The sequence below is a fragment of the Cebus imitator genome, unplaced genomic scaffold, assembly GCF_001604975.1.
Source record: "Cebus imitator isolate Cc_AM_T3 unplaced genomic scaffold, Cebus_imitator-1.0 Scaffold511, whole genome shotgun sequence".
Classification (NCBI taxonomy): Eukaryota; Metazoa; Chordata; class Mammalia; order Primates; family Cebidae; genus Cebus; species Cebus imitator.
Window position 1 is genome coordinate 363,850 of NW_016107826.1, and position 23,493 is coordinate 387,342.

The 23,493-nt window shown below is 36.7% G+C and overlaps 1 protein-coding gene across 9 annotated transcripts in view; it reads left to right on the forward strand.

Moving 5' to 3' along the window:
* Positions 1-23,493, forward strand: part of FAM172A (family with sequence similarity 172 member A) — a 508,558-nt gene that overhangs the window by 333,249 nt on the left and 151,816 nt on the right. For all 9 annotated transcript variants that reach the window (XM_037733283.1, XM_037733284.1, XM_037733288.1 and 6 more), the window contains 2 exons: positions 7,769-7,885; positions 16,101-16,185. In XM_037733283.1, the coding sequence (XP_037589211.1) occupies positions 7,769-7,885; positions 16,101-16,185 (202 nt within the window). The remainder of the gene's footprint in view (positions 1-7,768; positions 7,886-16,100; positions 16,186-23,493) is intronic.

Sequence of the window (23,493 nt, forward strand, 5' to 3'; positions counted from 1 at the left end):
TACACATGCTTTTTTGTTGTTGAGAGAGCTTGCACGTGGCAGCATGGTCTAGAAGGAAAGGAAAAGGAAGTTATTACTGCTCTCTTCTGGCCGCCTGCAATAATAAATCATAACTTGCCTTTCCCTAACTAGTGGCTGGAGACTTATCTTCATAAATGCATGTGACCCAAGAAGTTTCAGTTTACACACCCTATCCCTTGGTGTTCTTGCCTGTGGAGAGCCTTTTCCTTCCTGAAATTAGACAAAGGTTGCAAGAATTGAAGCTAGGGCTTCAAAGCACAGGAAGAGAGAATGTTGTCTTATCCTGTTGCTACAGTGGAGATCCAGCTGGCCATGTTTATCTAACCAGTGTGTGAGACTGCTTGTCCATCTGTGAGGGGCTCAGCACGGCACTAAGGCTTGCTCTTAAATTTTGAACTTAGAAACCCTCTGAAATACCTCTTGTATGTTTTCCTAAATGTTTTTAGACAGCTGTATAGGTTTGGGGTATATGCTTAAATTGATAAGCATTGAGTAGAAGGAAACTATAAGCTTTACCTGTTTACCACAGTAGCATTCAACATTGTGTTATACATGTGATGACCAAATTATTTCCCATCCAAACCAGAGCACTGTAACAGGGAAAGGAGACACTATTATTAATTGTGCCAGTTTAATAGTCATAAGCTAAGACTGTCCTGGGCAAACTAGAATCTATAGTCATCTTATTTGTACGTAATTATTTCCTTTAAAATATTTAAGCAAGCCCAAATCACTTTACAAAATCAGGGAAGAAGGGGTGGAGATGGAGGTAGAAGTTGTATGATACTTCAAAACTGTTACCCTATCAGTATGACTTTTGATGTCCCTGAAGAGCACTTAGATACCACATCTAAAAGGAAGGTTATATTTTAGAAACTAGAGATGAATGTCAAGGTAATAATAATAGCTGACATTATTGGTTTCTTACATGCTTTATCTCCTTTATGCTCCAGCAGCCCTATGAAGAGATTACTGGTATTATTCTCATTTGTGTGTTCTTAAAATGATTAACAAAAACTAAAAATCTAAGTACATCTAATTCTAAAGCCTATGCATGCTTTTAACAGTAACACTATACTGCCTTCCTCTGGGCATATTCTATATCTCTGATTTTTTTTTTTAATGCAGTCGTTACACTACCTCTATGTACAAAACAAGGTGGAAAAGGGACTCCTTCCCCCAGCATGGCACTGCTGAACCATGACTTCATGCTTTATTGCCAACTCAAGGCATTCTGAAAGGGTTCACTGGTGGGTGGAAAGCAGAACTACCACAGTATTGCTTCACCAATTCTGTTTTCATTTTCAAGTGCATAGTGATATGACTAGTCTGGTATGCTGATAACAGGATTTCGAATACACACAGTAATCAGATCTTAGTACTTCTTAGCCATGCAGCTATGGAATACTTGTACCACATCATCAAGGGAAAAAACAGCCCTTCGTACACTTTTTCTTTACGGACCTGTGCCTTTTTTAAAGTAGTATTTTTTATTAAGTGCATTTATAAACTAAACTTCTGTTGGCTTCCTCTATACGAGTGAGTATAATGCACTTTTTAAAGATTTGGAGTAGTTTACATTGCATATTTTTGTGAGATGACCTATTATAATTGTGTACTATGTACCACGTCCTCTGCTAATTGCTTTACATATTTTTCATTTAATACTCAAAATAATCCTATGACTTAAGTGGATTTATCATCTCCCATGACTTTCACATGATAAAATTGAAGTACAGAAAAATAATTTACTCAAAGTGTCATTACTAGAAATGGCAGAGCATGGACTTGAACCCAGGGAATCTGACTCCACCATCCTTGAATTTAACTATTACACTTAACTTCCGAAGCTTCTACTTTCAACATAGAACTAGTGAATGCAGATTAGAGGTTTGAACTGCAAGTAACAGGAGAGTTGAATGTCATACTCGTCTGAATTTCCTGCTGGGCAGTTTAGTCTTCACATTGTATCTACTGAAGTGTGTGTATTTCATTATTATCACTAGAGGTGCTAGTGCCTTGGGTGACAGAATCAAGGTTTTAGTATTACACCAAAAATGGTATTTGTTCTATTAGTAGCATTCTGTTAGGGTAGACTTGTCCAAAAGAATCTTCAGGAAGAATAGCACAAAGTAGTCTCTGACCTTAACAGAAAGACTGCCAAACCCAGAGTTGGCTGTTAAGTCATCATGGTACAGGGCACACTTGTAACCAGGTGGGCTTGGATAGCACAGGGCAGAGTACCATGAAATGAGGAATATGCAGGCAGAAATATAACGTGATAGGAGAAGTCTGTAATAAAATGTTATACTTTATTAACCCACATAAAGACTGCACTCAAGTAGAGGCACTGAGTGCAATTATGATCTGCATAGTGAAAAAGTACTAGCGTTTTATACTTTTCAAGCCTTTGAAACAACTTAATCTGAAATTTTAACTCAAGGAGCTCTAGAGGGAGCTAATCTATTTATATATATGTATTTTTTTTTAAACGCATCTCAAACCTCAACTGTGCTATTAACCGGAGTGATGCTTCATTCATACTCGTACGGTAGTAATGATCCTTGGATTTATAAATGTACAGTAGTGTCAGATCCTAATCTGAAGCAAATATGTGTTACTTGATTTTCTTTTCAGAATATCCTTTCCTGTACAAGCAATTCACATGCTGTAACCCTCAACAGTACATATGTGTAACACATGTCATAGTTTAAAATGAAAGTAATAGCTTTTGCTGATGGAAGACTCTATTTTTTTTTCAAAACCATGTTTAAAACATATGATATATCCAAACATAGCTATGGTTCTGCATGCACATATATATGCCCCTACCAGAACCCACACTGGCCATTTTAGGAATTTCCTTGGACTTTAAAATATAAGGAGAAGTAATTATTCTGAGTGCCATGGCTGCCAGGCTACAGATACAGGAAGATGAAATTATGCATCTACTTCTTTTAGGTTAGGGTGAAGCCAACCCAATTTAGAGTTTCCTTCTCCTTTAGGTTTGGAGATTGAATTGGGTTGGTTTTACAATTCCCATAACCCAAGGCCCCTGGATTTGAGATATGCTAAAGACTTCATGGCAGAGCATCCCTATAACATCAACGTGTCCCTGCTTTCAAAGTAAATTAAGGCATCTCTTTACCTTAATTCAATTTAAATTAAATTAAATCATAATTCAGTTTGGCAGAAGTGAAGGAATCTTTGTGTTTTCCTTTGTGGAAAGTCATTTATGGTAGAGTTCTGGAAGAAATGAAATTCAGAGAAATGCTAAAACAGTTTTTAAGCACGTAAAGGAAATTGCAGAATGCTTAGGATGACATGAAGCATTTGGAATTTGGCAGGTATCTGTGAAGAGAGTAGGCAGGTACGTCATTTGAGGACCTGAGAGAAAGCATGGTGAGGTAAATTAGATGGACAGAAAAGGTCTGCAGGATTTCTGGAGAGAAATGATAGTAGCTCTGTGGAAGGCCTGCACTGTACATGGAAGGGAGCAGAGGTAACCTTGCTGGCTCTGGCCCTCCAGCACCTCCCTTTGGTCCTGTGGTCTTCATCTCACCAAATACTCTTAGGCAAACTCACTGTCTTGCCACTGTTAGTTAATTTTTTAACTCTTACTCTGGAAGAAAATATAATGATAAACAGGATTTTCCTCCCTCCTTTTCAACCCCATCAGCAGTGTTAATATGAGCTTGCATATAGATGGCATATGTTTTTAATCTATTCAAAGTACTGTACTTGATATTTAGTGGCTTAAACTTTTGTCAGACTAGGAGCATGCTACATAATGAAGCAAAGAGCAGATTAATTATGTTTAGCTAAAGTGAAAAGACTACGAGTGGATAAATGGATAGAATTAAGGAAACAAAAATATCAGGTAACAGAGCTACATTTTTTTATTGATGCTGAAATTATCTGTATGATTCATAGGAATATCTGATTTTCCCTCTTACCCTAGGCATTATTTATTTTAGAACTGTAATAATTTTAAAGCGCTATTGTCAGTTCCTGCTCCTGGCTGATTTCTCTCTTGGCATGATTTTCAGAATTTCAACATTCCTTACTGATCTGGATCTTTTTACCGTTAAAAAAAATGTCCAAGTGAATAAAATGCTGTATATTTGAAAAGGGAATTAATCAATTGAGTTTATTTATGTAAGAGTGTTACGTATTACTGAGAAGTAGAACTTATGTAATACAGATGAAAGAACATGACATATATCCAAGGTCCAGTCACAGTTTTATCCCTTTGTGTCTGAGTGGCCTTTAACTAGTTACTTAAATTGTCTCAGTTTACTTATCCACAAACAGGGAAAGTAATACAAGTTTTGCATACATTTCCATATTATTTGAGAGTAAAATGAGAATTAATTTGTATTTTATTTTGAAATTTGGAAACTGATATTCAGATTAAAATAAATATTATACACAGACAAATAAAAGCAATATTTTTTTCTTTTTTTTTTTTAATTTTATTGCATTTTGGGGTACATGTGAAGAGCATGCAAGATTGTTGCATAGGCACACACGTGGCAGTGTGATCTGCTGCTTTCCTCCCCATAACCCACATCTAGCACTTCTTCCCATGCTATCTCTCCCCAACTCCCCTCCCCCCGCTGTCCCTCCCCTATTTCCCCCCAACAGACCCCAGTGTGTAGTGCTCCCCTCCCTGTGTCCATGTGTTCTCATTGTTCAACACCCGCCTATGGGTGAGAACATGCGGGGTTTGATTTTATGCTTTTGTGTCAGTTTGCTGAGAATGATGGTTTCCAGGTTCATCCGTGTCCCTACAAAGGACACGAACTCATCGTTTTTTATGAAAAGCAATATTTTAATTGTAACTTTACCATATATAGCCTATTAAGCCATGGAACTTTAGGATGTTGATGTCTGAGGTGTCAAAATTTGTCATCACTTCTATCCAACTCTTGATACCATACTGAAGATATTGTAACAAAAATGGTATGGAAGTTGACCTTAAGTGTAATTATTCAAGGGGATCTCTTACTAGATACTTCATAGTTCATTCAAGAATATAGGGAGATATTTAGATAACATGGCCTTATCATATTTACAGACTAAGATTCCTTTGAGAATCTCATGAAAGTTAAAGATCTTCTCCTCAGAAAAATATTCATATGCCCATTTAGAAAGCATTTTACAAGGAATTTCAAGTTGTTCATATCAACAGACCATAATTAAGGCCATATTCACCTTAGATTGTTATGCAGAAGGACTTTGATGATATGGCTTTCTCCCTTTCAGAGAGTTTTCCAGACTCTTATGGTCTTCTGTTACAGACCATATTATAGAAGGTTTTTTCCTGCCCAGCTGTGCTTCTACTCATTTCTTGCTTTGGCTATATTTCACCTAAGGTCTGTCTCTTAAGCAAACCCAATTCCATCTCCCCCCACCATTGCCTCTCTTTGGTATTTTTCATCAGTGCTCATTCATAGTGGAAGAAGTAAGGGACAACTGTGACCCAGACTAATAAATGCAAGAAGCAGAGAGTCTGGACAGAAATGGCAGTTACAAGTAGTTCCAGGACTACTAAATTAGGCTGCAGCAAGGCTGAAACAGAGGTAAATAGTCTGAAGAGCTAGCCTGTTAAGATATTCACTTATTCACAATTCTACTAACCCTAAACAGTCAAATATTGGAAATTCTTTGTTACTGCCTTAATTTGTAAACAGCTATTCATTAAGATCTTCTGGAATTTGGCCATTCCGCACCTATAATAATAAAATATTAAAGTGATTTTTAAATTTTAAAGTATGATAACAGTGTAAGAGAGTATCATATTGCATTATAATGTGATAGTATGATGTAATGATAAATCACATGTTGTCATTTCCATTGTATGAAATGTCAGCCAGAAAGACAGACTACAGATATTTTCCTCTAGTGATCCCTCTAACAACTCTGTATTTTTCCAACTTATAGAATTTTAATCCCCAGGTTTTCTACTTTAACACTAACTCCTCACCAATTCATTACTTCATTTAATCTCATTTCACAAATGGCTCTCAAGATTTAGTGTCTTCAGATGCTGTCTTAAATAAATCTGCATATGTTAACAACAACCAGAGCAAAATCCAGGTCAAATATTTTAAAACACAAACATATCCTTAGAATACCAGGAAAGTATGTTCTTATTTTGTACTTCAGCAACAATTGGTCTAGATCTAAAGTGTTACTATTTAGAAAATGAGAATAAGGACACATAATTTCTTCATAAGCCAGATGGATTCACTATTGTGGAATTTTGGGTTTTATTGTTGGTTTAAACTTTTATGTCCTAGTGCCAATGTGATCCAATGAGAATCTATTTGTAAAATAAAATCTAGAAGAAGGTAGCATACTACTTAATAGTTCATGTGAAATATTAAACTAGAGAATTATTTTATGCTTTTAAAAATATTATTGGTATTGCAAGATAAAGTTTTACAGTAATATTATGATGTTGGTAACCAATATTGATTTTAAGATTTTTACATTATATAAGCAGAAAACACAGGACACAAACACTTGAGGTGCAGAAATGTTGCTGAGGCAGCATTAACAGTGAGTTGGATTCCCATTAGGTAATATTCATTGAGACAGTATGTGAATATGCTGGGTTTCAAAAAATTTAAAAGAGAGAGAGAGACATTTTAAATTCAGAATGCTAACAGGCATCCTTTGGTATCATAAGCATGGTGTGCAGTGTTCTTTCTCTGTATGAGCTTTCATCACCATTCAGAATTTTTTTTTTTTTGAAGTGCACTATTATATTTTTGATAGACAATTCATGGAAATTAACAGCAAATGATAGATAAATTGTTGTTCTTTTTTTCAATAAAAGAATTTAGAGGGAGAAAAGACATTTGAAGCCAAAAAAAAAAAAACATTATGAAATACAAGGTTACTATTTCTCTTATTTTAACTGTAATTTTTTAAGCTTTCTTATGTTTATTATGCCAAATTAAGGTCACTAGTGTAGTAGATTTAAACCTTTTTTCATTTCTTTTGATGTTGAAATTTTAGCTTTTAATTTCTTTATCTGGCAGACCACTGATAAATTCATTATCTTTAAGCCAAGCAACTCTTTTTTTGTTATTTTAGAAGCTATTTTGTTTTGTAGAAATAGCATTCTATAAGAAGGAGTTTTTATACAATGTAATACTTTGTCAACATAAAGAAATATCTGAGGAAGCAAAATTATATTGATAGACTTTGAACAAAAAATATCTTTGTGGGCATTTAAAACACCAAGGAATTACAAGGCCATGGTGAAGAATAGTCTAGTTAAATTGGAAAAGTGAAAGCAAGCTATATCTTCCTTTACTGATATGCCGTCTACTGAAAATTAGTAGAAGTTGGTCCTAAGTGGCTAACAGTGAACCTCGAGTACTAACTTTCCTGAAGCACTGAAATAGGAAGTGGTAGAAGAAACTTGTAAAAGGAACCCTCAGGGATTCCCCTGTGATCCCTTTAATCCTTGAATTGTCAAACCACATGGAAAATAATAGAGCTGTGTAGTTCTAGGACTTAAGTGGTATTATCTTTTTAAAGGAAAATATTAGGTCTTTTCACATTTCTGGACAAGAATAGGGTATGTATTCAGTGCAAAAAAAGAGTAACTTTGAACCAGAGATGCATGCTTTTTCATTTTTAATATAATATTGTTATTTCTGACTAAGCAGGCTGCACCCAGTAGGAAAAACAATTATAACCAATATTTTATTTTCCTTTTTTGAAACAGATGATTCAACGAGAAGCAGATGTAAAAAATAAGGTAACTGCTGTGGCATTGACAGACTCTGTTCACAATGTGTGGCATCAAGAAGCTGGCAAAACGATTCGAGAATGGATGAGAGAGGTGAGACTTGTTTTTGTTTTTTTGTTTGTTTGTTTGTTTTGTCTTTTTTTTTTAGTGCTGAGATGAATGGATGTGAGTCTTTTTATCTTGGGCCCCCACCAACCTGTAACACCTCCCATCCTCAAATTCCCTTTCTAGAGGCAGAACATTGAGAGGAAATAGAAAAGGCTAGACATGCTTAAAATAATAATAGAAAACCCGTGTGAAGAACTAATATTTTTGAAAGCCCTCCTCTTTTCTTTTCAGTTTTCTACAGAACAGTATATATGTGTAGTGTTCGATCTACGGTAGGAACTTTGGCTGAAAAAGGTCATGGAGTCAGGAGATTCTTATTCCCTGATGCTTAATTTTTCCACTAGCTACTTAGCATTGGTGCTGCTTAGTTACAAGAAAGAAGCGTAATGTACACTTGGTCTCCTTTTCTTCTTGAAAGGCAGTCAGTATGTGCCACTCTTAAATGGATTGGCTGACTACATCCAGTTGAGGGAAGAGAAGAAAAAAGCTGAAATACTGTTATGCCAGACCCTTGAGCTAAGAGAAACCCAGGGGCTAGCTATGGTTCAGCCTCAGGCTAAGAAAGCTTCTTTTCACGCTTCCTAAGGGCTGGTGAACCTGAAAACTAACAAGGACTCATTGAATATGCTCCCATTATTATTATTATTTTTTTAACTTTCAGCCTGTTTTTTGTTTTTTTTTTTTTTTTGGGTATTCCTCTAGTTACCTTGGGCTGAAATAATATTTTATGATTACCATTTCCTTCTTTTTTATTTTTATTTATTTTTNATCTCCGCTCACTGCAACCTCCGCCTCCTGGGTTCAGGCAATTCTCCTGCCTCAGCCTCCTGAGTAGCTGGGATTACAGGCACGCGCCACCATGCCCAGCTAATGTTTTGTATTTTTAGCAGAGACGGGGTTTCACTGTGTTGACCAGGATGGTCTCGATCTCTTGACCTCGTGATCCACCCACCTCGGCCTCCCAAAGTGCTGGGATTACAGGCGTGAGCCACCGCGCCTGGCTCAGCCTGTTATTTTTTTAATTCCTATTACAGATAGCCGGCTGAAATTTTCTTTTATTTTTATTTATCTTTCTGATATTATAAGCAGTTGGCATCAGCCACCCTGTGCCATGGTAATTGTTTAGTCAAATCATTTACTTATATACTGTGAATGAGCTGATTGACCTTTCTGGTTTTCTTCTAGTTTTTCCTAATAGAATGCCCAGGTGGCTCTTTAGCTGACACCATAGGACTGTGTTATGGGTAACTTCTACCAGCCCTCATGGTACACTGCAAGGACCACAGAGTTAATGTTTGAAGAGATAGAAAAATCAGGCTATATAATTTCATAGTAGCATTATATTATCACCAGTCTGTTATCACTGTTGTTTTTCTGCATTAGAAAAAGTACTTTCATCATGGAAAAGTCTAAAATATTTTTATTGTAGTCCTCCTAATACTATCAACATATAAAGATGGGTTTTTAAAATATTTTCTAACATGCAGGTGTTTGATGACTACATAGAAAGCATTATGTAAGTAGTAAGGTTAATAAATGAGCTATTAGTAACTTTTTTCCCCCACACATAAATAGTATGGAATTTGATACTTGGCTCAAACTAAAAACATCCTTGCTCATGATTTTTTCATTCCAGATGATAAATATAACAATATTTATTTAGGTTTACTTTTTAAGTATTTCTAACTTAGGTTGGATTAGGTGTTCCTTTCAAAAATCAGAATGTATTAATCTGCAGTTTCCATCAAATGAACTGGACAGTAGTTGAATTCATCATAATTTAATCAAGGCTGCCATTAATTTATTTGCAAGCACAGCTTTTGCAAAATTTATAAAATTTTATAAATGCCCTAGTTCTTGGATAGTTCTTTCAGTTCCCTCAAGCCTTAGGGAAGCAGTTTGAAGAGTTTTGTATTTTGACCTACCAAAATTGAAATCCCAGCTCAATTACTTACATAACTTTGTAGTTTTAAGCAAGTTATTTTATCTCTTTGAGATTTGGTTTTCTCATCTGTAAACTGTAATGCCTACCTTGCAAACATTGTTAGAAAATAACATATGTAAAGATATAGCACAGTTCTTGGCACTTGAAAAAAGTTTGGTAAGTTATAGCTGTCACTGTTGTTATAGTCTCACTCCCAAATAATATAAACCACATAAACTGTATTCATCTTTTGTTTTATGAATGGTTTGCATATTCAAAATATCTTACAAAAGGAAAACAGGGTGACATAGTGGAAGTAATTCAGAACAAGCATATGGGAGAACTAAATTTCAATAATGACTCTGGCTAGGTAAATCAATAATTAAGAATCTAGTATGTACCAGCTAGTTTGCTAAGATTTATAATCTTGGATAAACCACTCCATCTTTTTGGGTCTGTTTCATAATTGAATTAGAAACAATAATTCCTATTCCATCTACTTCATGAAATACTGTGAGAATCAAAGGTGATAATCAAGTATGAAAGCTCTTTGAAAAGCAAATGATACTATATAAAGAAATGAGATGTGTTATTATTGAAAACACTATAATATCTCAGAGACTTAAATTATGGATCATTCCTGATGGAGCTTTGAAATTGCCCTTGCTCAGTGATCCTCTCCAAAATGAGAACAAAAAGAGAGGCTGTAAAAGTATACGACAGGTATTCTTGTAGGAACCCACCTAAATATGTGACCTCTTGTAGAGAAGATTACAGTGTGTTTTGGCAAGATAAGAGTCCAGTGTTTCCAAACACTTAGGATGAAACTTCCTCTCCTTTTCTTTCTCCTTTCTTATTTCCTATCCCCTCTGCAAGACTCCTTGAAATAATGAAAAGAAAACAAACCTGGATTACAGGAAAGGGCTGTTGTCTTAAGCATGGGTGTTGGAAAGTTTTTTGTTTTGTAAGTATGTTTAGGTATGTTGAAATTAATGTGATACATGTAAGTGGCCAACAAACATATGAAAAAATGCTCAACACATCACTAATCATCAGAGAAATGCAAATTAAAACCACAATGAGATACCATCTCACAGCAGTCATAATGGCTACTATTTAAAAAAGCGAAAAACAACAGATGTTGGCAAGGATACAGAGAAAAGGGGATGCATATACACTGTTGGTGGGAATGTAAATTAGTACAGCCTCTGTGGAAAACAGTGTGGAGATTTCTCAAAGAGCTAAAGATAGAACTACTATTTGATCCAGCAGTATCACTACTGGGTATCTACCCAAAGCAAAAGAAGTCTTTTACCAAGAAGACATCTACACTGGTATGTTTATTGCAGCTCTATTCATGATAGCAAAGTCTTGGAATCAACTAAGCATCCATCAAAGGATGACTGGATAAAGAAAATGGGGTGCATATCTATATATATTTATATAGATATATACAGATATCTACTATGGAATACTGCTTGGCCATAAAAATGAATGAAATCATATCTTGCAGCAACAAGGATGGAGCTGGAGGCCACTATCTTAAGTGAAGTCACTCTGAAACAGAAAGTAAAATACCACATGTTCTCACTTATAAGTGGGAGCTATACAATGGGTACATATGGACATACAAAGTAGAATAATAGACACTGGAGACTCCAAAAGGTGGCAGGTGGAAGATGAAGGATGAGAACTTACCTATTGGGTATGATGTATACTATTTGGGGTGACAGTTAAACTAAAAGCCCAGACTTTACCACTATGTAGTATATCCATGTAACAAAAATACACTTGAAACCCCTAAATCTATAAAAATAAAAAACGTAATATGATAAAGTTATTGATGTTATATATTCATTTTATAAAAAGCTAATTTTTTAAACCTACCAATTTAGCATACAGAACAAAGGTTAAGGAACATATTATTGTATTACTTGTATAATTTCTAAACTTTAATAAAAATTTCCTTTAAAGAAAAAAGGTCAGGTCGGGTGCAGTGGCTCATGCCTGTAATCCCAGCACTTTGGGAGGCCGAGGCGGGTGGATCACCTGAGATCAAGAGTTCAAAACAAGCCTGACCAACATGGTGAAACCTCGTCTCTACTAAAAATATACAAATTAGCCAAGCAGTGGTGGTGGGTGCCTATAATCCCAGCTACTCCGGAGGCTAAGGCAGGAGAATCGCTTGAACCCAGGAGGCAGAGATTGCAGTGAGCTGAGATCATAACACTACACTCCAGCCTGGGCAACAGAGCAAAAGCTCCATCAGAAAGAAAGAGAGAGAGAGAGAGAGAGAGAGAGAGAGTGTACTACTTTGAGCAATTACTCCAAGTGAAACCTATTCTGAACTAAAAGACCATGCATAGATGCTAAGCCAGCCTCTTGAGGAGAGGTAAAGGGTAACTGAAGGCAGCTCCTGAGGTGCTTCTTACTTCAAGCCCTAGGACTGTCCAGGCTGAGTGGGCAGATGTTTCCCAGCATCCCGCTGGCCTCTGAAATTCTCCAGCCACACCAGATGTATGGTTCTACATAATAGTTGTGAACCCTTTCCATCACCATTCAGCTCTGAGTGTGGGGCTCTAGAAACATGACCTAGTGAACCATAGCTATATTGGTCCAAGGGCACAAAACCTTTCACATTAAAAATCAACCTTTAAAGCAATGGTGATTTACAACTCAGACAAACATAATAAAAGTGAATAATAATATGGCCTCAACCAAGGCGATAAGCATCTCCAAATACCTCCAAATGCCTTGTACAAGAGTAGCCACTACCTACTTTTCTCTTTAAATATAATATGCTAAATTATAATCTTTTTATTTAACAAAACTAATTGATTTCACCGCTACTCTGAAATATTGCTGACCCTTGGTTCAAATGTCAAAGGGAGTCACTCAGCACTGTGGCCTGTAGGCATTTCTAATCCACATCAATAGTTCCCTAAATTTTGGATTTTACAAAAAGGAACATTTACAACCACAAAAATCTATAGGATCATCATTTTAGGATGAAAAAAAAATGTTTAAACTGAAAACACTTAGCTTTAAGAAACACTTGGTACATTACCTATTTTTCTCTTTTTTCTTCAGACCCAGAGAAACATTAATGAGATCTATCCTCATCTGGCTGCCCTGAACAAGCACTTCTTTCTCTGTGCTTGTTTGTTGGGACTAGGGGAGGCTGCATCTGAGACTCAAGCATGGTACTATTGGTACCTCTAGTTCAACATGCCTTATTGCCTACTCAGGGGACCTGAGAATAAATATCAGGGGCTGCTAACCCACTCCTGCATATTTTGAATTTAGATAGGGCTGCCTGCATCACCACCCAGAACACTTTGGTAGTGTTCATCTCAACTAAAAATTGGGATGGGAACAAACTGGGGAATTGATAAAAGGGATATGTAAGTGTCAGGAAAGCAGCAGAAGAGACTTGGCTTCTAAACTGTAGAAACACATCTCAGAATAGGGAGTTAGATTTGATAAAATAGAATTTCAGACAGATTGAATTTAGACATAATAGCTGCATTTCTTTGCATATGTTTATTTAATTTCATTATACTCTATGATATAGTAAACATTTAACTTGTTTTGCCCTTTTTTCTATATAATTTTCCCAATGGGGTAAAAATGTCACATGCCGCTGCGAGTGTGCACACACGCACACACACACACACACACACACTCTGAAATGACCATATCAAAATTTGTATAGTTCTACACAGGTACTTTGTCATTCCAGAGAACTTTTTGACATACTTTAACTATAGAGTGTTTAACTTCTGTCCAATTTTTATGAGAGATCAAAGCCTTAAACCTATGCCTAGATAAAAACTGAAATTTCACAAACATAAAATGTTAACCTATATTTTGCTTTAAGTGTCTGAGTTAAAGGTGATCTGAGCAAACTGGACAAAAGTTCATTTTGTTTAGCTTTTTAAAGTAACAATTCAGAAAATGATTAATTGTCTGCATATTGTAATGTGCCATCACTTGTATTAATACTAGAAAATCCTGTAAGACATAGTTTTACATATATGAAATGTAGGTGAGCAGTAGGAAGACCGACATATCACCTGGTTAATAGCTGACTTTTATCAGATTTGGAGGTACTAGTTGGGTGAATAATAATTAAAATACATACAGTACCTAATCGCTGCCTGTCTGTCGGTAGTGCTAATTGCTGTCATTGAAAAGACTGAATTGTTTAAAAAAAAGAGAGAGAAAGAGAAAGTCATTCTTCATTGAAGCTATCTCTCTGTATCATTGGGAGCCTATTTTTAGTACCTATAGAAGTCATGATTTTTGAATTTATTAGGGGCTGTGATGAATGATAAAACAAATCATCCATTTACATATCTTGACACTGCTTTGGAGAATACTTATTTCTTACAAGCAAGTGTCACATTGTATATAAAAGCTGGCTAATTGTGTGCTAATCTTCTGCATTATCTAGAACTCTCTGATGTGGTGTTCTATCAATGGTAATATTAATTTTACTTATTTCAAATGTATGAAATATCTTCTAAAACCCTGTTCCTTTTATAATTTCTACTCTTACATTGTATCATTTTGCATTCAACTGCTAATTAAGATTAGGAGAGCACATTATAGAATATGTATCCATTTTAAACCATCAAGCTTTTGTAATGCATGAAAAATACTAATATTTTATCTATTTTAAATGTAAAAAGATAGAAAGCATTTAAGAACATTACTAGATGTTATGTTTGTTTTCATGTTTTTTTTCCTACACAGTTCAATAGTTTCATTGATCTACTGTTTCTTACAAAAATCTGCCATGCTTTGTGAACTTCACTTTCTAATCTCATACAGCAACCCTTCCTTTATGTTATTCCTGCTCTCCCTGGTCCCAGAACAGTAGGGTTGCCTTGACAAATCTATTCAAAAGCCATTCCTCGGCCTTTATTGGTGGGGACTGGGGCCTTTGAAATTCTCTCCTCACTGCAACACAGCTGACATCTTCTTCCAGACAGAATGAATTAAGGAAATACAATAAGACACTTGATCTACCAGTCAAGGATCTTTCCACAGTGAGGACGGATTCCATGGTGCACAACCAGGGCAGCAAGCATCTAAAAATACACAATACATGCTTGTTTATCAGAATAGCAATCACCGATTTTTCCAAAATGATTGATGGGATGATTTCTTTTAAAATAAAATCTGTCTGGAAATTCATTGTGTGTGTGTGTGTGTGTGTGTGTGTGTGCGCGCACATGTTGAGAAATTGTTTAAAAACCATATGAGGATAATCACATATTTTTAGCCTGACTTCAAATACCGTCTTAAAATGTATAGAAGGGATATTGATTATTTTACTTATCTGAATTGTAAATTATCGTTACTTTACATCGTTACTATTAAAAATTACCTAATTTTTAATATTGAAGGCTTTGTGTCCATAGACACACAGCTACAACTCACCAGATGGTGATTCTTTATAACTATTTTGATATAGGCTTCATTAAAGCAAGCCAAAGTGAAAATTAAAAGATAGTATTCTTATGTGGGTCAGATTTTGAGGAGTAAATGCAAAATCAGTTTATTACACAAAGAATATAGTTTAAAAAGTGGTTATTCTTTCTTATGTTAATATTTTATCTAAAAGTTAAAAATGGATACTTTTTTTCATTTTCTCTTAATTATAATCTCTTTATTTGTTTACTTGTTGACCATCTAAACTTCTCTTGGAAATATATTGCGACATGGTTCATGGAAGGTTACATGTCATTTTTCTTTTAAGATGGGATCTCCCTCTGTCACCTAGGCTGGAGTGCAGTGGCACGATAGCTCACTACAACCTCCTCCACCCGGGTTCAAGCCATTCTCCTGCCTCAGCCTCCCAAGTCCCTGGGACTACAGGCATGCGTCACCACACCCAGCTAATTTTTGTATTTTTAGTAGAGAAGGGGTTGTTGGCCAGGCTGGTCTTGAACTCCTGACCTCAAATGATCCGCCTGCCTCATCCTCCCAAAGTGCTGGGATTACAGGTGCAAGCCACTGCTCCCAGCCCTTACATGTCATCTTAGTATCAGTACAGATGATTGCTGACTTATAAAACAAACAAAAACTTCTTCACAGTCATGTTAATTATGAATAATTACTGTTTACATAAGAAAAAAATGTTAAGTGTTTGGAAAATAAATTGAATACATTCTAGTGGTTGATTTTATAGAATAAATTAATCTCTTTCTACAAATTTGGTCTTGGCTTAAATTATATTTCAACAATATTGTCTCTATTACATTGCAGAACTGTTGTAATTGGGTCTCTAGCTCTGAACCATTAGATACATCAGTGGAGTCCATGCTACCTGATTGCCCCCGGGTTTCAGCAGGTATGTGTTTGATGAGAGATACATGATTGCTGTTGTTTTTCAAGGTGAAAAATATGTTAATGAAATGTAGAATTCTATTTTATGAATTAGTTTACTTTTATCCTTGAGTTGTTGGATGAATTACTGGTAATGTTATGCCTGGGTCTAATCCACCACCACAAATTTTTTAAGTAGCTTAAAATGCTTACCAACAAACTCAGTAAGATGTATAGGTGAACTAATTCAAGAGTAGCATAGACAACTGCTGTTGAAGCTTAGGGAGATAAGGAATATGTACATGAATACCTAAACAAGGATTGGGCAGACATACAGAATTTTCAGAGGATATATGTTTCTGATTGAGTTCCAACTCAGTGATATGACAGGCAGTCAAAGATGTTGTGTGTCCTAGAGACTTTAGGAAAAAAAAAATTTCATGCAAAGATTTTAGTTGGTTCTTGTGTTAGACTCTGGACTGTACGAAAACATACAAGATGGCATCCTAGGCAAAGGAGACAGCAATTAAAGGAACAACAGCAGGAATGGATCTAAAATGTTCACAGGGAACAAAGGCAAGACTGCCTTGCCTATTGAAAGGGAGGAGGTGAAGAGGTGAGCACCTCAGGAGTATTTGGGCTATCTAGGAAGTTTAAGGATAGCACTGACTTCCAGCCCAGAGGCTTTGTATTTGAGCATTAAGTAAGAAGAGAGAGTGACATGTGTGAGCTTTCTGGTTTTGGCTTTCACAGTTCTCAATAAAGTAAGCAGTGGCATTTCGTTATAACTGATAACAGAACTATGAGCTTACTCTGGCCGTGGGTATTGGAGAATGGGTAAAAGTTTGGAACACAAACTACTTTATGTTAGCAATCGTACGTGACAGCTAATCACTGAGTACTTAAAGTTGAAAATATGTTTGAAGGAAATAATTTGGAGAATAGTTCAGATTCTAGGTCCAAAACTATTGTTATAACTAAACATCACTATCATTAATACCTAAATTTCAACTGAGCTTCACTATCATTATAGCTGAATTTTCTAAGTCTATAAGCCAGGGTACAACCACAGAGACAGAACCACTAGACAATGTATATGCTACTATACACACACAGACAGACAGACATATATACACACATATACTCAGACACATATGTATATATATATGTGTGTTCTTATATATGGTACAATCGCTTTTCATTATTTATGCTAGTTATATTCTATGACGTCACTAACAGCACTGAATTAGCAAGTAATCATTGCTCTTAGATGAAATACAAGGCCAGGTTCCTGTGAGCTTCTGGTCACATTTTTGTCAACCAATCAATATGTAAACTTGGTTTATGTGTGTTCTGTTTAATGACACACTATTTAATATATATTGTTGATTCATTAACATTGAGCTCATGGCCAGCAGTACTGTAACTAGTGCCTGAATGAAGCTTATCTAACACATATTTTCTCCGTAAGGCATATCACAGCCTTCTTGTGCTTAGCAACACTACACAGCACGTCAGTAATACATGTGGGGGCTATTGTAAACAGTGAAACCCAAAAAAGGCACAAAGGTAGAAAAATGTGGTGCTAAATATTAAAAGGACACTTGTTTATAATGTAAGATCTGAAACAAGAAGGCAGAGCATGACCTTGTTCAACCTTAATTAAGAATGGATGACTCAAATTTTTCTCCACCCTGCACATGTGCATTTTACAAATAACTGCAAAAGGCGCTTGAGTATGGATTTTGGGGTTACAAATAAATTTTAGTGAGTAGATGAATTTGCAAATTTAGAATCCACAAATAATGAAGACAAACTGCATATAGGAAAGGATTTTTCACTGAGATTTTACCTGAAACTGGTTAAGCAATCTCTGTAAGGATGTTGACCTTATATCTGTTGGAGGATCTTGAATTTACAGAGCAGGGAGTTGGTAAGGGAAGATAAATGTAAAGCGGCAGAGAGCAACAATGAGCTAGAACCCATAAGCAAGAGCCAGAGTCCAGGCAGATAAGCTTAAACCCACATCAGTTGTTTTTTCTTTTTTTTTTTTTTCCCCAGAGTCTGGCTTTATTGCCCAGGCTAGAGTGCAGTGGTGCAATCTTAGCTCACTGCAGCTTTTATCTCCAGGGCTCAAACAATCCTCCCACCTCAGCCTCCCAAGTAGGTAGGACTACAGGCACACACCACCATGCTCCACTAATTTTTTTTTTGGTTTTAGTACAGATGAGGCCTCACTGTATTGCCCAGGCTGGTCTTGAACGCTTTAGCTCAAGCAGTCCTCCGATCTTGGCCTCGCAAATTGCTGAGATTACAGGCATGAGCCACCACAACCAGCCCATATCAGTTCTTGTTGCTTTTGTCTTTGGTGGTGCAGATGTTCTGTAGAAGCCCTGTGCCCTTTGTCATGGAGCTAAACACATGCACTAGCTCCTGGAGTTAGAGATGCTGAAGGAGAATTCATGGGAAGGGGGAGCAGATGCAGCCCTAGCTATTGCCTCACAACACAAGGCAAGCCAGCAGATAAGTGACAACATGTGTGAACTAGAAATAGCTGCTGCTTCACTTTACCCCTCCATATTTTCCACCAAAAAAAATCTCCTTTGTGTACCATCCTAACCAGAAACAGACAGGAAAGGAATTCTGGGAAATGTAGTTCAACCTAACCAAATTGACACATTCAAAAGCCACCACAGTCCACCTTTTGCCAAGTTGGCACTTCATGTACATCTCCTCAAAATAGACTTATTTTCCAAATAAAGGCATTAATATTAAGAAAATTATTCTTCCACTAAAAATGATACAGCCATTGAAATGTACAATAGATAACACACTACAATCGAAAACATACTAACCCCTTCCCTAGAAGAGGGAACAAAATCCCTTTATTGTCCTTTGCTGATATTCATTCTTCTCACCCTTGGTACCCTGTAATTTAAATATCAGAAATAAAAGTTAATTACTTTTGACAGTGCATTATATTAGATGGTAAGGGAGTAAGAGAACATGAAAACAAAAATATTTTGCTTATATGCATATACAAAAATATTCATATCAAAATAAATACTACTACATGCTTTATTTGTACAACCAATTATGTACTTATAGCTGGTATTTATAACTACCTTTTTCTGCTACCCATTTAGTACAGATATACCTCAAATATATTGGGAGATCCATTTACAACTGCAATAAAGCAAATATTTGATGGCATCTAAAATGGTGAATCCTTTCCAGAAGGATTTCAAGTAACTTTGCCCCAGATTCATCAGAGGAATCACTATCTCTGGCATCTATAACCTTACAAAATGTATGTCTTAAAATGAGACTTAAAAGTTGAAACTAGTCTTTGTTCCATGACTTACAGAATGGATGTTGTGTTAGCAGTCATGAAAACAACATGAATCTCCTTGGGTATCATCAGAGCTCTTTGAAGACCAGGTCTGTTGTCATGGAGCAGTAATTGAAATGAATCTTTTCTGAGCAGTAGGTCTTAATGTCAGGCGTAAAATCTTCAGTGAACCATGCTATAAACAGATGTGCTGTCATCCGGGCTTTGTTGTGCCACTTATAGAGAGCATAGGTACAGGAGATTTAGCATAATTCTTAAAGGCCCTAGGGCTTTTGGAATGGTAAATGAGCATTAGCTTCAACTTAAATCATCAGTTTCATTATCCCATAACAAGAGAATCAGCCTGTCCCTTGAAGCTTTGAAGCCAAACATTGTCTTCTCCTCTCTAGCTATGAAAGTCCTAGATGGCCATCATCTTCTTCCAGTAGAAAGCTGTTTTGTCTACATTGAAAATTTGTTGTTTCATGTAACTACACTCATCAATGGTCTCAGCTAGATCTTCTGGATAACGCTGCAGCTTCTACATCAGCACTTGTTGCATCACCTTGCACTTCTATGTCACAGAATGGCTTCCTTCCTTCCTTCCTTAAATCTCATGAACCAACCTCTGCCAGCTTCCAACTTTTCTGCTGCATCTTCCTCACCTCTCAGCCTTCATAGAATTGAAGGGAATTAGGACCTTGCTCTGTTTTAGGATTTGGCTTAAGGGAATGTTGTGGCTGGTTTGATAGCCTAACCAGACCACTCAAACTTTCTCCAGATCAACGATGAAGCTGTTTAGCTTTCTTATCATTCATATGTTCACTAGAGTAGCACTTTTAATTTCCTCAAGAACTTTTCTTTTGTATTCACTACTTGGCTAACTGTTTAGGGCCTAAATTTCAGCCCATCTTGGCTTTTGACATGCATGACATCCTAAGCTGAATCATTTTTAGCTCTTGATTTAAAGTGAGAGATAGGCAACTCTTCCTTTCATCTGAATTCTTGAAGGCCATTGTAGAGTTATTCATTGGCCTCATTTCAATATTGTTGTGTTTTAAGGAACAGGGAGGCCTCAGGAGAGGGATAGGGACCCGAAAACTGCTCAGTTGGTAGAGCAGTCAGAACACCTTTATCAATTAAGTTCATTGTCTTCTATGGGTGCAGTTTGTGGCACCTCAAAACAATTACAATAGTAACATCAAAGATGTCTGATCAAGGCTGGATGTGGTGGTTCATACCTGTAATCCCAGTATTTTGGGATGCCAAGGTGAGAGGATTTCTCAGAGCCAGGAGTTTGATACAAGCCCAGCTACAAAGCAAGACCCTGTCTCTACAAAAAAAAAAAAAAAAAAAAAAAAAAAATTTACATTAGCCAGGCATGATGTTGCAAACCCACAGTCCTGGCTACTCAGCAGGCTGAGCAAGAGGATCACTTGAGCCTAAGAGTTCAAAGCTACAGTAAGCCAGTGAGTTATGATTGTACTACTATACTCCAACCTGGAAGACAGAACAAGACCCTGTCTCTTAAAAAAAAAAGAAAGAAAGAGAGAAATCGCTAATCACAGATCACCATAATTTATGATAATAATGGAAAAGTTTATTGGCACAGAGAGGCACAAAGTGAGCACGTGCTGTTGGAAAAATGGTGCTGATAGACTTGCTTGATAGCAGTGTTGCCAGAAAACTTGAATTGGTTTAAAAAAAAAAAACCAGTTCGTGAAGTGCAATAAACTGAAACACAATAAAATGAGGTGTGCCTGTATTCCCTTTGTACTCAGCAAATACTTTAGTTGGTCAAGATTCTTTGCCTGGTGAAATGACCCACACCTTCATTCTCAAAGAGTCTGGGCCATTAGCAGTCCTGCCTGAATTAGGTGATCATAGTATGCTATTGATTGTAGTTACAGAAAGTACTTACAGGTACTCTAGAGCATTTCCTGCATTGCAGAGATATTACTTATTGCCCATTGTGTAGCAGCAACTCAGTTTTCCCTTTGAAATTAGGTATCACCCATTCAGTATTATGCTCCCATCCAGTACATCCATGTCCTGTTGATTCAGTGCCATAAGAAGACCAAAGTGGCAAGATTGCAGTCTCAACTTCCAATTCAAAGGAATTATTGTTATGTCACCAAATGGAAACATTTCTTCTTATTGGAAATAAGACCTTTAGACCAGCGGAGTCTAAAGTCGTGAGCATGGGAAGCAAGGTCTCCACTAATAGATCACTAAGGGTAATGGGTAAAGAAGGCAGTCCTATATCTGTGCCTTTATTCCCAGATTTGGGGCAAAGAGCAACATATATTAAATGCTGACTTAGAGAAAAGTTCATATTTGGAGGATATTGTCCAACCACACACAAGGTTTTGTCACCTTAACAGGCACAGCTGAGTCTTCAAAAGGTCGTTTCAGCATTCTGTCAAGCCTGCTACTTAAGGATAATGGGGAACATGGTAAGAGCAGTGAATGATTGCAGACCTCAGGCTCTCTCTTGTCCTCTAGCTTGCTCACTGTGATGGAAGCCTGCTGCCAGGTTGTAAGTTGCCCTGTGGAGAGGGCCACACGGCAAGGAACTGGTATCTCGGGCCAAAAGCCAGGGAGGACCTGAGGTCTACCAACAGCCATGTGAGTGACCTTGGAAGAAGATTCTCCCCAGTTGAGCTTTGAAATGCCTACAACCCCAGCCAACACCTTGATTGTAGTCTTGTGAGAGACCCTGAGCTAGCATCACTCAGCTGTGTTCAGATTTATGACCCACAAAAACTGTGAGATGATAAATGTACATTGTTTTAAGCTGCCAAGCTTTGGGGTTATTTGTCCCACAGCAGTAGATAATTAATGCAACAGGCTTAAACTTCAACTCAGGTGGTTGCACAAGCCTATGTAGAAGCAACCTTAAACCTTTTTTGAGACTAAAGCCTTGTAAGGCTCCTCTTATCCCTGATACCTTAGGGTTTAAAAGCACCTCTTTCTAAAGATGCACTCAAATGCTCATTGAAGACAATTTGTTCCTACCCTTGCTCCCCCACTGATTAGACTTTGCTGTTTTGGTGACCTTATCGTATAGTTTGAAATCAGGTAGTATGATGCCTCCAGATTTGTTCTTTTTGCTTAGTCTTGTTTTGGCTATGCAGGCTCTTTTTGGTTTCATGTGAATTTTGGAATCGTTTTTTACAGTTTTGTGATGAATGATGGTGGTATTTTGATGGATAGTGCATTGAATTTATAGATTGCTTTTGGCAGTATGGTCAATTTTCACAATATTGATTCTACCCATCCATGAGCATGGGATGGGTTTCCATTTGTTTGTGTTGTCTTGTGATTTCTTTCAGCAGTGTTTTGAAGTTCTCCTTGTAGAAGTCTTCTGACTTCTTGGTTGGGTATATTCATAAGTATTTTATTTTATTTTTTGCAGCTGTTGTTAAAGGGGTTGAGTTCTTGATTCGATTCTCCACTTGGTTGCTGTTGTTGTATAGAAGAGCTAACGATTTATGTACATTAATCTTTTACCTGGAAACTTTGCTGAGTTCTTTCATCAGTTCTAGGAACTATCTAGGGGAGACTTTAGGGTTTTCAAGGTAAACAATCATATTGTCAGCAGTGACAGTTTGACTTCGTCTTTAACAATTTGGATGTCCTTTGTTTCTTTCTCTTTTCTGGTTGCTCTGGCTAGGATTTCCAGTACCATGTTTAAGAGGAGTGGTGAGAGTGGGCATCCTTGCTTTGTTCCAGTTCTCAGAGGAAATGCTTTCGACTTTTCTCCATTCAGTATTATGTTGGCTGTGGGTTTGTCATAGATGGCTTTTATTACATTAAGGTATGTCCCTTGTATACCAATTTTGCTGAGAGTTTTAATTATAAATCGGTACTGGAATTTGTCGAATGCTATTTCTGCATCTATTGAGATGGTTATGGGATTTTTGTTTTTAATTGTGTTTATGTGGTGTATCACATTGATTGACTTGGGTATGTTAAACCATCCCTGCGTCCCTGGCATGA